This window comes from Xiphophorus maculatus, chromosome 9 (assembly GCF_002775205.1).
Source record: "Xiphophorus maculatus strain JP 163 A chromosome 9, X_maculatus-5.0-male, whole genome shotgun sequence".
NCBI lineage: Eukaryota > Metazoa > Chordata > Actinopteri > Cyprinodontiformes > Poeciliidae > Xiphophorus > Xiphophorus maculatus.
The window spans coordinates 22285274-22299281 of record NC_036451.1 but is presented as its reverse complement, the minus strand read 5'-3'; the positions used below and the strand labels follow the sequence as shown (position 1 = coordinate 22299281).

At 40.9% G+C, this 14008-nt stretch overlaps 1 protein-coding gene and 1 long non-coding RNA gene across 3 annotated transcripts; one reads left to right on the top strand and one right to left on the bottom strand.

Moving 5' to 3' along the window:
- LOC111609776 lies at window positions 1-4352 on the bottom strand. Of its 2 annotated transcripts, XR_002753321.1 has the most exons (3): window positions 3449-4352; window positions 638-2509; window positions 1-556 (listed from the first exon to the last, which is right to left on the bottom strand). It is a non-coding gene; the product is annotated as an uncharacterized LOC111609776 (long non-coding RNA). The 2 variants fall into 2 exon arrangements; XR_002753320.1 differs by having other exon boundaries at window positions 638-4352.
- Window positions 4353-8233: 3881 nt separating this feature from the next.
- bsnd (barttin CLCNK type accessory beta subunit) lies at window positions 8234-13502 on the top strand. Its single transcript, XM_023339350.1, has 3 exons — window positions 8234-8785; window positions 9837-9904; window positions 13196-13502. The coding sequence occupies exons 1-3, from the start codon at window positions 8609-8611 to the stop codon at window positions 13287-13289; spliced, it is 339 nt and encodes a 112-aa protein (XP_023195118.1). The 5' UTR covers window positions 8234-8608; the 3' UTR covers window positions 13290-13502.
- Window positions 13503-14008: the final 506 nt, after the last annotated feature.

Sequence of the window (14008 nt, the reverse complement as noted above, 5' to 3'; positions counted from 1 at the left end):
GATGGTGCAAATTGGTGAGTTGTATTTAGTATTTACAATATATATACAATATATATACACATTAGTCCATAGTGTAAAGGAAAAACAAGTTAAAGTTCCTTATACCAAGGACGTCCACCAGTCTTTGTTGATGATGGAAAAAAACCAAAATAATCCACTTCCTTCAATGGGGACTTGAGCTGATCCTCCAATTAGGTCGGAAGAATATTCCCAGATGATAAGTCTTGTGTTTCGGTATCCTGCTTATTTTAGCTCGCCAGTCTGGTCGGTGAAACCAGACAATCCTTGCTATTGTCAAGATCCCTCCAGCCACTCCTTGCGCGAGGGATCTGCAACGCACCTGGCCTGTATAAACAGACCTAATTAATCAGTTACATGTGGAGACGTTTCATAAGTAAATATAACTTATGCAACCAATATTGTTACGCAACAAATCAATATACAATCACAACAGGCTGGAAGACTAGTGCTAGCATACTAGCTCCCTACCAAACACTCACCAGTTCCCTCTTGACTAATCGTGATTCTTGCAACGTTTGGTTGAGTAATCACCCGGCTGCAAGTTAACAGACATACACGATTGAAAAACAGACAATAGAGATCTGAAAACCTCGTCGGGAACAGACCAGAAGCCTACCTGCACATCAGAGTCCCGCAGCGTTTCCTGCCTAAGCTGCGATTTGCAGCCATATAAACTGTGCTGTCAATTTAGGACGCTGATGTGCAGCTGTCACATGACGTCAGAGCCACGCGAGAACACTATTGTTCTCGCCTGGTTGGTGTTAAATAAATTAAGGGGAAGAGGAAAAAATGTTTAAGTAACCCTTTAAAAAATAAATCTAACAAAATGGAAAATAAAATAAATAAACTAAATCTAATATAGAAAATGATCCTGGTTACAGTTAGCATGCGTTCATTGGCCGGTCAACGAAACAACCCGCTACACTGGTGGGGAAGGGAGTAATGGCAACCTTGCTGATTTAAAAAAAAAACAACATAAGAAGCTCCCCCCCCCCCCATCACTTGTGTGTTTTAGTATCAGACAAAAGTCACCCATTGACTACAAAATACTGTTTGTTTTTTTGTTTTGTTTGAAAGAACAAAAAGCGACGCAAACCAACATGGCTGTGAAAAATGCATTTTGTGATGAGCCACTTGTAGAGTCAAGAAATCACTTAAGTAGAACTTGTACAAAGTACGCGTAAACAATAAAAGCTTAAGATTTGATTTAAAAAGCACAAACAAACACAAAAAAATAAAGTTTTTGACATCTGTCGGTCTGGAAAGGGTTACAAACCCATATCGATTGCTTTAGGATTTCAGTAAACAGCAGTGAGAGTCATTATCCCTCAATTAAAGAGAAGAAAAAAACAGTCTGGAAGGAAATGGGGCAATTTCAGGAAGAAGCCAGTGATTACTAAAGAGAACACTAATAGCTGCCTATTATTAGCCAAGAAAAACCCGATGATCCCCAAGGATTTTGAAAAATATTCCATAGACAAATGAGACAAAATTGACATTTTTGGAGGGTGAGCATCTCAGCATTTCATGAATATCACTCACTGTCAAACACAGTGGGGTCAGTATGATGATCTAGGCTTTCTCTGCTGCTTCTGGACCTGAGCCACTGGCTCAAAGTGATGAACCCATGAATCCTGTTCTCGAGTAGAAAAGTTCAACGTCAGCCAAACGTGGGTCATGCAGCAGAACGATGATCCTCTAAGAGGCTCCAAAAACATCCACTCAAAAATCATGCATTTTGAGTGGCCTAGTCAAAGTTTAAATCTTGCATGATCTACAACTGAATGAAAACAACCTAATAGACTTATTGCCGGTTATCGCAAAGACTGACGTCGTTGGGTAGCAGATTTGCTCCCAAGTGTGGCAGAAGCAGTACTTAAGAGGTAGTAACTTTTAAATAAATGTTAAGTTTTGTTCCCCCTCAACAAATAAGATCAACATTTAAATAACACACATTTTGTATTTACTGATGTAAAAAAAAACAAAAAAAAAAACATAAGTCTGGAACATGTAAGAATGACAAAAAGCAAAACAGAAGAAGTTGGCATATACTGTTTGCACAGCACGATAAGGCTCTGCGTCCTCTGAATCAAAATGCAACATGTAGGGATGAACAAAATGGATAGAATTCGCCCAGAGACGATTTTACTTTTTGGAAGTTCACTGGAAAAGTTGCCTTGAGACCAAAGCCGACCGGACGGCAGCAGCTGCGACGTCTCGCTCTTCTCTGAAATAACGAGCTGAGCGACAGACAGGAAACCACCGGCACAGAGAACAATAGACTCCGCAGACGAACAAACTGGGCTGCGTTTCAATATTCCTTTTACTTGTTTGAGTAAAATCAGGAAAATATTGCAAAGTCCCAGCTTATTGGCTAAGACACGTAGTATGGCAAAGATTAGGAAAACTGATGGTGGGAAACAACAGACAGGCTACCTTTCTGGGACATGGAGTGGTAGTTCTTGGAGATGGTCATATCGTCTGCGTCCTAAATAATAATAATAATAAATAAATAATGTCAGAATAAACTTGATGATGATGAACTGTTCAGGAGTCTGTAGAGTCCACTGGAGCTGACATCCCGTGCTAGCAACTCTGTAGCGACACTGGAGCAACACTGTAGCATTCTGGCTAAAATGAACACAACTGGAAACCTTGTATTCTTTATTGGACGGCTTCACCTGATAGTCACACACACAATTTTTCTACTACTAAAACCCTTTTCTACGAATACCTTCACATATCTGACAGCATGACCAAACTATTCATGTTAAAACTCCAAAAAGTGTAGGCTAGCTGATTGGTTTAATTTGCATTTTCTTTGATGGCACCTTGTTTAGAATTAATATTATATATAATATTAATATTATATATATATATAATAAACCGCTCTATTGTCTTTATCTTAGTGCAGAATAAACATCACAGTGTAGTTTTACTGCAGGCTGCTAAAACCTGCTGAAGTGAAGTCGTAGCGTAGAGCGATAAGGCCAAAGCAACAGCGAGTATTAAAAAAACATATTTATATCAGTCTAATATACCAAAACGTAATCTGAAGAATAAAAAATTTTGTCAGAATTATATATACATATATACAGCATGTATATGTATATATAATTTTTTTTTTAGCACTACTGGCCTTTATTGACGGCCACCAGACAGGAAATGGGCAGAGACAGCGTCTGTGTGCTCCAGATCACAATGTTGGCACTCATATTGAAAATTGAATGACTGTATTGGATCCGGTCACAAATTGAATCCAAAAATGTTCTAACTAATCCCATTAATTAAAACATTTCAATGATAAATTACGCAAATAAGCAAAACTTACACTTTTTGAAAACTAAATGAAATCTGATGACCAGATGAAGGATTTAGCTTTAAATGTACGTTCACTACTCCAGGATTTTGTCTGCATTTGGCTCACCTGCCCACAGGAGGATCTTTGAGGTCCAACAGGTCCAGAGCGCTCAGAAAACGGATGACGCCTCACTGTTGGAGTCTTGTTGGGTCGCCGCTTAATAAGGGTCACGACCTGCGGTTCTGAATGTCGCCTTCCAAAAATAAAACAAAACGGCAAACAGAAGCAAAGCTGGACTTTGATCTCAGTGGATCCGACTCAGTCAGTCCATCGCTCTCTCTCTCTCTCTCTCCAGCTCTCGTTCTACCTCCATCTCAGCACCGAGAGCGGCCAGACATCAGCCTATCGTGATGTCATCAGACCTTTGGAAAATATAGATTCTATCGTTTCATAGAACATAGTTTGGTGACATCAGGTGTCTGGGTGTGGTGAGTGTGGATCCGTGTAAGCAGATGTTTGGAAAACGTCTGATTTCTTCCAAACACAAAACACCCGTAAGCCACTTGCCGTAAATACATAGACTAAATAGCTCTGTCTAAAATTTTTCCAGCCATGTGGGGTTTTTTTTTTTTTGGTTGTTGGTAAATTCATCTTTTTTCTTTTTTTTTTTACATTTTCAACAACATTTTGTTTGGAGGCATTGTTTGGAGGCATTGTTTGGAGGCTCTAAATGACTAAATGATTCCTCCATCAGTTGTGAGATGGGAGACGTTTAGAGCTGTTTTTATTTCATGTGACTCATTTAGTACGTGATCTGTGTTGTCTTTAATTGCATAAGTCGGCGGTGTCCCAACTATTCCCACTGCGTGCCAGACATCATCAAACTGAAAGCACTCACGAGCCACAAAAATCACAATCACAATATTTCAATAAAACAAGCAACATATCCTGTTTTGCTTTGGTCAAAAATCAAGAATCTATATAACATTATTGTAGATTTAAAGCACAAAAAGGATCTCAGACTTTTGACTTTCCCACTTTTTTTTTTTTTTTTTTTTAGTAAATTGCTTCCTATTTTCTTGTTTATTTTCCTGAATAAGAACAGGACATGCAGCTTTCTACAGTATTTTCTAAAATCAATATTTTATTGAAAAGGTGCGTCCCAAAACTTGTTGGTGGCCTTATTTACAATTCAAATCCTATGAAATGAAAACTCAGAAAAAAATTCAGTGTCCATCTGCATTAACAGGGAAACCAGATTTGTAGCGGGCGCTTGTACTGTACTTGCATGTTAGGCGTTCCGGAAGTATTCAGGAAGTTTCTGTTTCAGATTAAAACAGGAAGTCCTCACCGAGTCTCTGGCGTGTTCCCATCAGGAGGCTGGACCGAATCCGCCGGGAAATGTCGACGAACGCCGTCAGCACTTCGCCGGAGCCCGAACCGTCCCTGCCGTCCACCCCGCCGCCCTGGACCATGGAGCCGCCGCCGTCGTACGACACGGTGATGAAGAGCCAGCACATAAACCAGGAGGCGAACCAGGAGCCCGGCGAACAGCCGGACTACGAGCTCGACGATCGGCAACTTCCTGAACACACTGCATGTGCAAATCAAGATGGCAGCCAGCAAGTTTAAAACTGGGTTGGACTTCCTACACTCCTCCGGTGCCTACTGTTCTTCTAAGCGAAGAGCTTTGTCTGAACTCACAGCAGCAAACCTCCTCCGTGCCTTGAAGTCGACCAATCGAGACTCGACTTTTTAGCTCAGGCTTCCCGTGGACGGTTGGGCCGTCACAGAGACAGGAATGGAAGTTCAACTGTTGTCAGGAAATGCTGGTGTGAGATCTGTCGCCTTGTCTTTACGTTTAAACACGAGAAACTTCAGTTTCATATATCTGCAGCATACCTATGTTAAAGCACATATCTTGTTTTTAATTCACTAGAGCCTGCAACCCATATGCAGTGTTGTCTCAATCTGCCGCCATGTCGTTTATTTTATGCAGCTATCCATTTATTTGTTTTTTTCTTTTTTCTTCCCCTTGGCTGCTTCACTCTGGCCTGGTCTGAAAAGCGTCCAAACTCTTGATAAAATGCCAGGATTTTTGAGAAACGGGGGGGGGGGGGGAAAGAAAAGAAAGGATGATTAATACTTTCCAGAAGAATAGAATAGAAAAACTACCTTTGTTGTCAGGTGTAACAGCAGAATCAAGAGGTTCAAAGCGATATATGAAAAACTCATTTTAAGATATAAGGTATTTCCTGTATATTTCAGGCAAAAAAATCAAACAAAATCAGTGTAAGAAGGGAGCATAAAAAAGTGCAATAACCTTAAACTAATTCTGTGTTGGAAATAAAAGCCCTAGGCTGCCCTAGGTTGGTAGCACTGTTGCCTTGCAGCAAGAAGGTCCTGGGTTCGATTCCCGGCCCGGGGTCTTTCTGCATGGAGTTTGCATGTTCTCCCTTTGCATGCGTGGGTTCTCTCCGGGTTCTCTGGCTTCCTCCCACAGTCCAAAAACATGACTGTCAGGTTAATTGGTCTCTCTAAATTCTCCCTAGGTGTGAGTGTGTGTGTGTGTGTGTGTGCATGGTTGTGTGTCCTGTCTGTTTCTGTGTTGCCCTGCGACAGACTGGCGACCCGTCCAGGGTGACCCCGCCTCTCGCCCGGAACGTTAGCTGGAGATGGGCACCAGCACCTCCCGACCCCACTAAGGACAAAAGTGTAAGAAAATGGATGGATGGATGAAATAAAAGCCCTGGCCCATTTTAAAGGGGAAGTGTACAGGAAGTGGGTTGCATCTTGCCACTACATCAGAGGACTCCATTCTTAGCTCACCCATTAACCCGAAGGCCTGGACAGATTCTCCTGTGTGCAGCCTCCCAGCTAATGTAGGATTCACAAAAAAGAGCTAAATTTAGTTATTTTTATATAGAGATTTAAAAAAATAATCCACTTGTATTAAAAATGTTTTTAAACAACCTCTTTTAGGCTGAAAGATGAATGTATCACATGTATAAGGCATCATGCACTGAGAATGGGATGAAAATATGCTTTGTCATCAGATAAGGCAGTTTCTACATAAGAAAATAAAGGATGTCTTTGTAATACTTTCCAGGATTTCTGGCATTATTATTTTTTCAATATTTGTGTATATTAGTTGGTGTTGTACAGGCTATAGAGGGAACTAGCCTCAGTAAATCCACAGCTACATGTTTGCCAACTGCTTCACGGGAGGAACACGTTAAATTACGTTTATGTTGCCGTTTCAAAATTCTCTTTAGCGTGGAGTTATTGTTGCACTATTAAGGAATAAAGTAATTACAGGTAGAAATTTTGCATTTATTAGTTTATAGGACTACAATCTTGGGAGATATTGAGTTATTGTTAATAACTAAAAATGTGTCCAAATTTAGAGATCAGTAAGCAAAGAAAAAAGAAAACAAACAAACCCACAAATCAAACCATGCTAGAGAAATGACTGGATGTGCATGTTTCCCCCCTCCAGGCACCAATTAGCACGTTTTGAGCTTTTCTGGGACGCTGCACATTTTACATAATAATTGAGCGCAAAGCCGCTGATCATCTTAAGCCTGAAGTGATTTTAACATCGTATCCCTGACAGATTTAGGTTTGCTGTAATCTTTTCATTTCACCAACGTGTTTCTGCTGACTGGAATTGATATTAACATTGTGAAGTGAACCAACCAGAGTTGTTCACTGGAAACTAATAGAGAATCTGCAGAGGGAGCCAAAGATCAGGGTGGCGGCAAAGAGGCCCTCCAAACTCAGACCTGAAGATCGCGAAAATACAAAACATTCATATGAATACAAGGGACCACTTAAAATTATCGGTTTCTCTGAATTTACTTTTTATAGGTTTATGTTTGAGTGAAATGGACATTGTTCTCTTATTCTGTGAACTACTGACAACATGTCTCTGAAATTCCAAGTTTAGGATTTATTTGCAGAAAACGAGAAATGGTCAGAATAACAAAAAAAAAAAAGATGCCGTGCTTTCAGACCTCAGATAATGCAAAGAAAACAAGTTGATACTCATTTAGAAACAACAATACTAATGTTTTAGCTCAGGAAGAGTTCAGAAATCAATATTTGGTGGAGTAACCAGGAGGTTTTCAATGGGGTTCAATGAAGTGGACTCTTCAATTTTTTCCCAGAGCTGTTTGTCTGCGTGTGTGCCTATTTTTAATTTTTTAAATGTAAACCTGCCATGCGTACAAATAGCCAGAAAATATATAAATATATATTTTAAATTTTATAAATCTTTTATTTATTGTTTTTTACATTTATTTCTTGCTTGGAGAAGATAACCCTGTATGTCTTTCTGTGACCGGAACATGACTCCAACACTTTCCAAGAAGCGGGCCACAGTCCCCTGTTAACCTCCATTCCCCCCTCTGGGGGCGCCACTGTTAACCTCATGCTAGTCATCATGTGATTCATCATTCATAGGAGATTACTGACTGAATGAAATGGGGAGATGGCAAAGTGTTTTCAGTGGCCCAGGACACTAAACGTCTGCCAGTCTGGATGTCAGTAGAGCAGACGTGCAAAAATTAGACACACGACACACTAAAGGGAATCTAAACATTAGCTAAACACCGACTGGTTGTAATAAAACACCAAATGCTAATAGTTTCACTATGTCTTGCTAGTACATTCCATCTTGTTGGATCCCAAGTCAGCAGATTGATGCTGGCCTCTTCTAGACACCAAACTGGGGAATCCTCCTAACCTGTTGGAATTCATGTGACTCCTGCACTGGAAAGCAATGACAGCAGAATGCTAACAGCGCATTGTTGCCGATTGCTCACAGTTTGCAGGCAGCCTGTTGTTCGTTTTGTTGTCACATCACCATAAACTAGAGCTAAGAAACGGCTGAGCGGCTTTCTAAGGCTGGTATTGACTGCTATAAAGCCGTTTATTCAGAGGAAGGGAATCCCTGAAGAGGAGGAAACAGGAGGATGGCCGTAAACCAAGCAAACACCGACAGCCGACTGAGCAGTGCCCCCACAAGCTGAGATTTTATTTAGTACAGCAGCCTGAAGCAAGGTGACCTTTCAGGTACAGACGCACACCTGCAATTTTATACCTGACCTGAGCAGAGTGTCTGCAGGCTGTAATAAGCAGCGGAGTGGAACCACCACTGCAGTTTCTCCACCTTCACCTTCAAGCTCTGTCACACAAAGAGCCCACTCAATCTTTCTTACCCCCTCCACCCCCCGTCATGCTTCAAGTCAGCGCAGCAGAGGGCTGCAGCAGAGGTTCACAGCGATGGCGGAGGGGAAGCCGTATCGGTACGGACTCATAGTGGCCGGCCTCTCTGTGGTTGCCGTAGGCCTGTTCCTCATGATGCAGGAGCGCCCGCACGTCTACGTGACGATGTGCGTCGTCGGGGTCACCATGGTCTGTGCTGGGACAGTGTGGAGCCTCTGCCAGTGCTATCCCAAGGTCAGAGTCGGGTTGTACTTAGTTACATTTACTCAATTACTTTTGCTTTAGTAACTTTTTTTTTTGGGGGGGGGGGGGGGGGACTTCTAGGAGTATTTTTACTACGCTGTGCTTTTTACTTTTACTTGAGTAATTTTATTATGAAACATTGCTGCTCTTACATGAAATTCTTGGATTCTCTGCCCACAATAAGTAACTTCACTGAGTGAAGAGTGAGCTTGTTCTAACCAAAAACCCACCAGACACAAACACACACCTGCAGTTTCTGTTAAAGATCCATAAATAGGTCCCACTTTACATTAATGCTCCCTGATATGTTATTGATTCATCTCTAAACACTTTACAAATCATTAATGACTTTTGTTACACATCAGTTAAGGGTAAGAAGGAGACAAAATTCTTGCCAAATAGTGAGCCAAATCTGTTCACCTGCGTTTGATCTATAGTTTTTATACTAAACATTTCAGACTAACTTGTAAGTACAATCAGCAATTGTAAATGTAATATTTTAGCACATAGTCTCCTACTCGTCTTTATTTAATGCCCAATAAACAGTTATTAGTGATTTAGAAAAGGCTTATAGATTATTTAATAACATATGTATAAACTATTTATTAGCAATCTATAGAGGAGGCTTATTGTAAAGCGTTACCCACAAGTTTGACTAAGATTCGGAAAAAAAAAGTTCCCTTTTTTGTAATTATGCTACTTAAAAATAGATCTAATTATCAATGTTTCCACATACTTGACTTTATGTTTTGGTCCATCTGATGATGTCATTTTTTAATATTAAAGGACTGATATTCTGGTCAATACTTGAGTAGCTTTTGGTTGTTTTTCTTTTGTTTTGTTTTTTTACTCCTACTTGAGTAATTTCTTGAATGGATATGTTTACTTTCACTAGAGTAAAAAAAAAAAAAAAAACACATTGAAGTAGCGCTGCTACTTTTTTGGGGTATTCGCACCACCTCTGCCTGAAGAAAACTCTGAGTTTTTGACATGCAGGATGTACTAGAGTGAGGTTTTGTAAACAAAGGCGTGTGTTCGTCAGATCGTCGTGACGCCCGTGATTCAGAAGGAAAGCCTGGAGGATCTGATGGGCTCTGCCAGAGATGAGAGGTGCTGTCTTAACACACTCACACACTCACACACACACAGCATGGTGCCAGTTATCTGGGTCTTACCTATTCCCTGTGCTCCGTCTGCTGAGAGCCCATCAGCCGGTCTGAACGCGGTGACAGCAGCAGAGTTCCAGGGGAGAGCGGAGGACGGGTCTCCACTCCGTTAGGCTGCAAAATAATATTTAAGCATCAGCCTGATGACATAAAAACCTTCAGTCTCACATATTTGAACATGAGATATATTCCTCAATGTGGGAGCCGTGTAATTATATCCTTTAAGGAGAATCATTAAATGTTACAAAATGTAATTTGTTTTCAGAATTACAATTTTGACACTTAAATTACAAATTGAGCAGCAATTTATAGCCAGTAGCTAATAAAACCAAGAATCTCCAATTAGTAGGCGCACCAGTTTACGCATTCTGAAAAATTAGGGTTGAGATGCAAAACTAAACGCAAATGAAAGCAAACTAAACCTTTCATTTTGGCATTTTAAGAAATGTATTCATCCTCCTTGGTCACACACTGATGTGGGATGACATCCTACTGCTTAACCAGTGTTTGCTGCAGGTCAGCAAAGTGTGCTTGTGGTGGTCAGTCTGGTGCAAAGGGTGCGCCCAAACTGATTCCACAAGGTTTCATTGGGCTGGAGGTCACAATAATCAATAAATCAATTAATCACATGATAAATTAAAACAAACTCAAATATCTCTACTGGCATGACTTATGGTTTATCTCTTTTTCTCTCTCTCTCTTTCTACCAAAGACTGGATGATGAAAGTCTTCAGTTTGGTGTTTTGGTCTCAACTAGCCGTCAATTGAAGGACAATTTTGTTTACAAAGACTTCAGAATTCATTTTATTTATTGTTTTGTTTATTTATTTTGGATATTTAAAATGTCTTCCAGGTCTAGTGTTAAATGTCCATTAAGATTTAAAATTTGCTGATCTTTTACAATGTGCTCTTGCATTATTATTTTGCCATTACCATAATTTTACTTAAAAATGGTCTCAAGGGGCGTGCTGTGGTGGCGCAGGGGGTTAGCACGCCCCACGTTTGGACGCCTTAGTCCTCAGGTTCGGGTCCCGGTGACCTTTGCCGCATGTTCTCCCCCCTCTCCTCGCCCTCTTTCCTGTTTGCCTACTGTCGCCTAAAAAATACTAGCCACTAGTGCCGCAAAAACTCTTCGGAGAAAAAAAAAAGGTCTCAAACAACAATATTATCGTTTACCACAATAACCTCTGGAACAATTTATCGTCCAGCAAAATTTGTCACCTTGACAGGCCAACGCATGGTCAACTCACAACATTTACCTCACATATGTGGCATCACTTTAGGCGCAGATGTCAAACTCCGGTTCTCAAGGGCCGCAGTCCTGCAGTTTTTAGATGTGCCACAGGTACAAAACACTGGAATGAAATGGCTTAATTAGATCAGTTCTCCAGAGTCTTCCTAATGACCTAATTATTCTATTCAGGTGTGGTGCAGCAGAGGCACATCTAAAAGTTGCAGGACAGCGGCCCTTGAGGACTGGAGTTTGACACCCCTGACTTAAGGGGAAATAAGTTTACCAACAGTATAAACTGTATTACGTAGACGTATTGTTACAAAAAAGGAAAAAAAACCTAACAAATTCCCTTGTGTTTTGTGTTAGATTCCAGAGAAACGGTATTGTTAGTTGATCAGAGGCTTCATCATCTCTTTCTATTTGATTTCTTTGACTCGTCTTAATTTAAGGACACGTGTAGAGGATAAAGGAAGGACGGTCGAAACCCGGGGTGGAAAAAAACCTTTCGGGTCGATCGACTTCCCATCCCAGAATGCAACCCAATCAGAAAATCAAACTCCTCGCTTTGACCCGAGTCGTATTGGGTCTCATTGAAGCGAGTCGGACTCTGACTGGTTAACTGAGACCAGACGGAACCGTCTCGTTCCCAGCTCTGTTGACAGACGGAGTCTCAGCACAACAGCTGCCTGGACCAGCCTGAAGGTCGTTCTGTGGGAAGGAGTTAGAGGCCGTCACGTCTGGCGCAAACTGTCGGACGGCTCCTCACTTTGAATCGTTCCTGAACTAAAGTAGACACGAAGGAAGGGGGGGGGGGGGGGAAACCCAACAAAGTTTCAGTGATGCTGAAGGAAAACTTTGTGAGAAAATTAGACGTAAGGAAAAACAAAGAGAACCGTGGGACAGCTTAATCGAGTTGATCAGGGTTGATAAATAAATCTGACTGGACTACTTCCGGGTGTGTGTTTCAGTTTCTCCAGGTTCTGCTGCGAGGAAAATAGAAACGACCCGATGTGACGTCATCTCTTTACGACCTATAGGTTATGGTTAGGTTTTCAGGGAGACGTGGTTCCAAAATACAAATAAGCAACATAATGCATCCTGAAAGCAGCACTCTGATTTACAAGCTAGAGCCAGGGTGTTCAAAGAAAGGCCCCGGGGCCATTTGCAGCCCCTGAACTGATTTTGTGTGGCCCCACATCATGGACAAAACCATGACATTTACAATAAAATTCTGGTTACTAAAATGTTAGCTACAACACAAAGTTATATTTTTTCCCCACGTTTTCTGCTTTCCTTATTTTCACGGTAAATACTCTTTGACTTATACGCTAAAGTACACCTTGGTGCTCAAATATCTGCTAGATCCTGCTTTTATTTTTTAGAATAGATGAAATATTTTTTATCCAGTTTTCTTCAAACGAGCCCGAAATATTACGCAAACTTAATGCCTTACATTTAACATGGAAAAAAAAAGTACACTGCGCAATTAAACATGGTTTAGCATAGCCTCAGCAACCATCTTTGGGCAAATAAGGAGAATGTCGTTAGCTCTCCTTTCTGCTCAGGCCTTGTTGAAAAGTAGCTAAATTTACAAAGAAAAAAGATAAAAGATTTCATAACCGATCATATCTACGCAGACGTTCGTCTTCTATTTTTTTTTTTTGCTAGAAAGCGGTTCTCAAGAGTGGAATGAGGGGAACAGGAGAGATAGCGCCACGACATTTGTGACCGAGGAGGATTGAATTTGCTGGTGGCGCGAGAGCAGAGGGCCGTTAACGATCTCTTGATTAAAGCGCTCGAGCCAGAAACGAGGCTCTCACGCGCCTCCTGCTGCCTGAGTGGGTCTGTAATTACTGGGCTGCTCGATAAAGACATGCCGGCTCAGCAAATCTCCTCTTCAGAGTTAAAAATAAAATAAAATAAAATAAACGGGGACAGTGTGATGAAGCTTCTATTCCTGTCCCTCCTCCTCCCACCGCCACTATTCGCTTTTGTTTTCAGGCACGCTGCGTGTCGGCCGGGTTCCTGCGGCCAAAGGTCGGACGGTGTGCAGATGAATGAGAGCCGCAGCTGTCCCACGCTGCATCTGGTCTGAAGGAGAGCGGACCGAGCAAACTTCACTGGGTCAAAAGCAAAAGCAACTCAGGACTGAAGCCGAATGACAGAACCAGCAACGCAAATATGTAATATATCTAACAGAACACGTCTTGTGCTGCTATTGAAAGGAAATTATCCTACGTGGGTCGGTTCTGTTGTCATGGGAAATGATTTAACGAACGTGTTTTTACACGGTAGCCCCAGCAGATGGCGCTGTTAACAGTGAAAAAGAAGGATTTGTGTTATTATTATTTTTCCACCTGAAGAACTGTGTGTGTGTGTTTTTTTTTTAAATAAATTTCCCAAAACTGTTTTTTTTTTTTTTTTTTTTTTTTTTTTGATTCATTGATGCTTCAAATAAAACAAGTTCCTACAATTCTCCAGTGGTAAAATACAAATAATAATAATACACATGTTTGAAAAGCATATTTGTTCTCCATGTCCATCATTGTTAAACACACAAATCTGGATTTTGAAAAAAAAAAAAAAAGAACCGCAATTCTTTCAGCCCTGAATTGTAATACAAAAGTGGGCAATATTTTAATATTAAATTCAAAGTGGTCAAGGTGGGGAGTTTCCCCTTTTCTAGATGTAAATTATTTGACAGCTGTGCATGAAATCCAACCTATGTATAACTCCATTTTTTCCCCTGACACCAACAACTTTCATAAGAGCTTTCGATCTATTTAATATTTGCTTTTAAAGAAATCGAAAGAA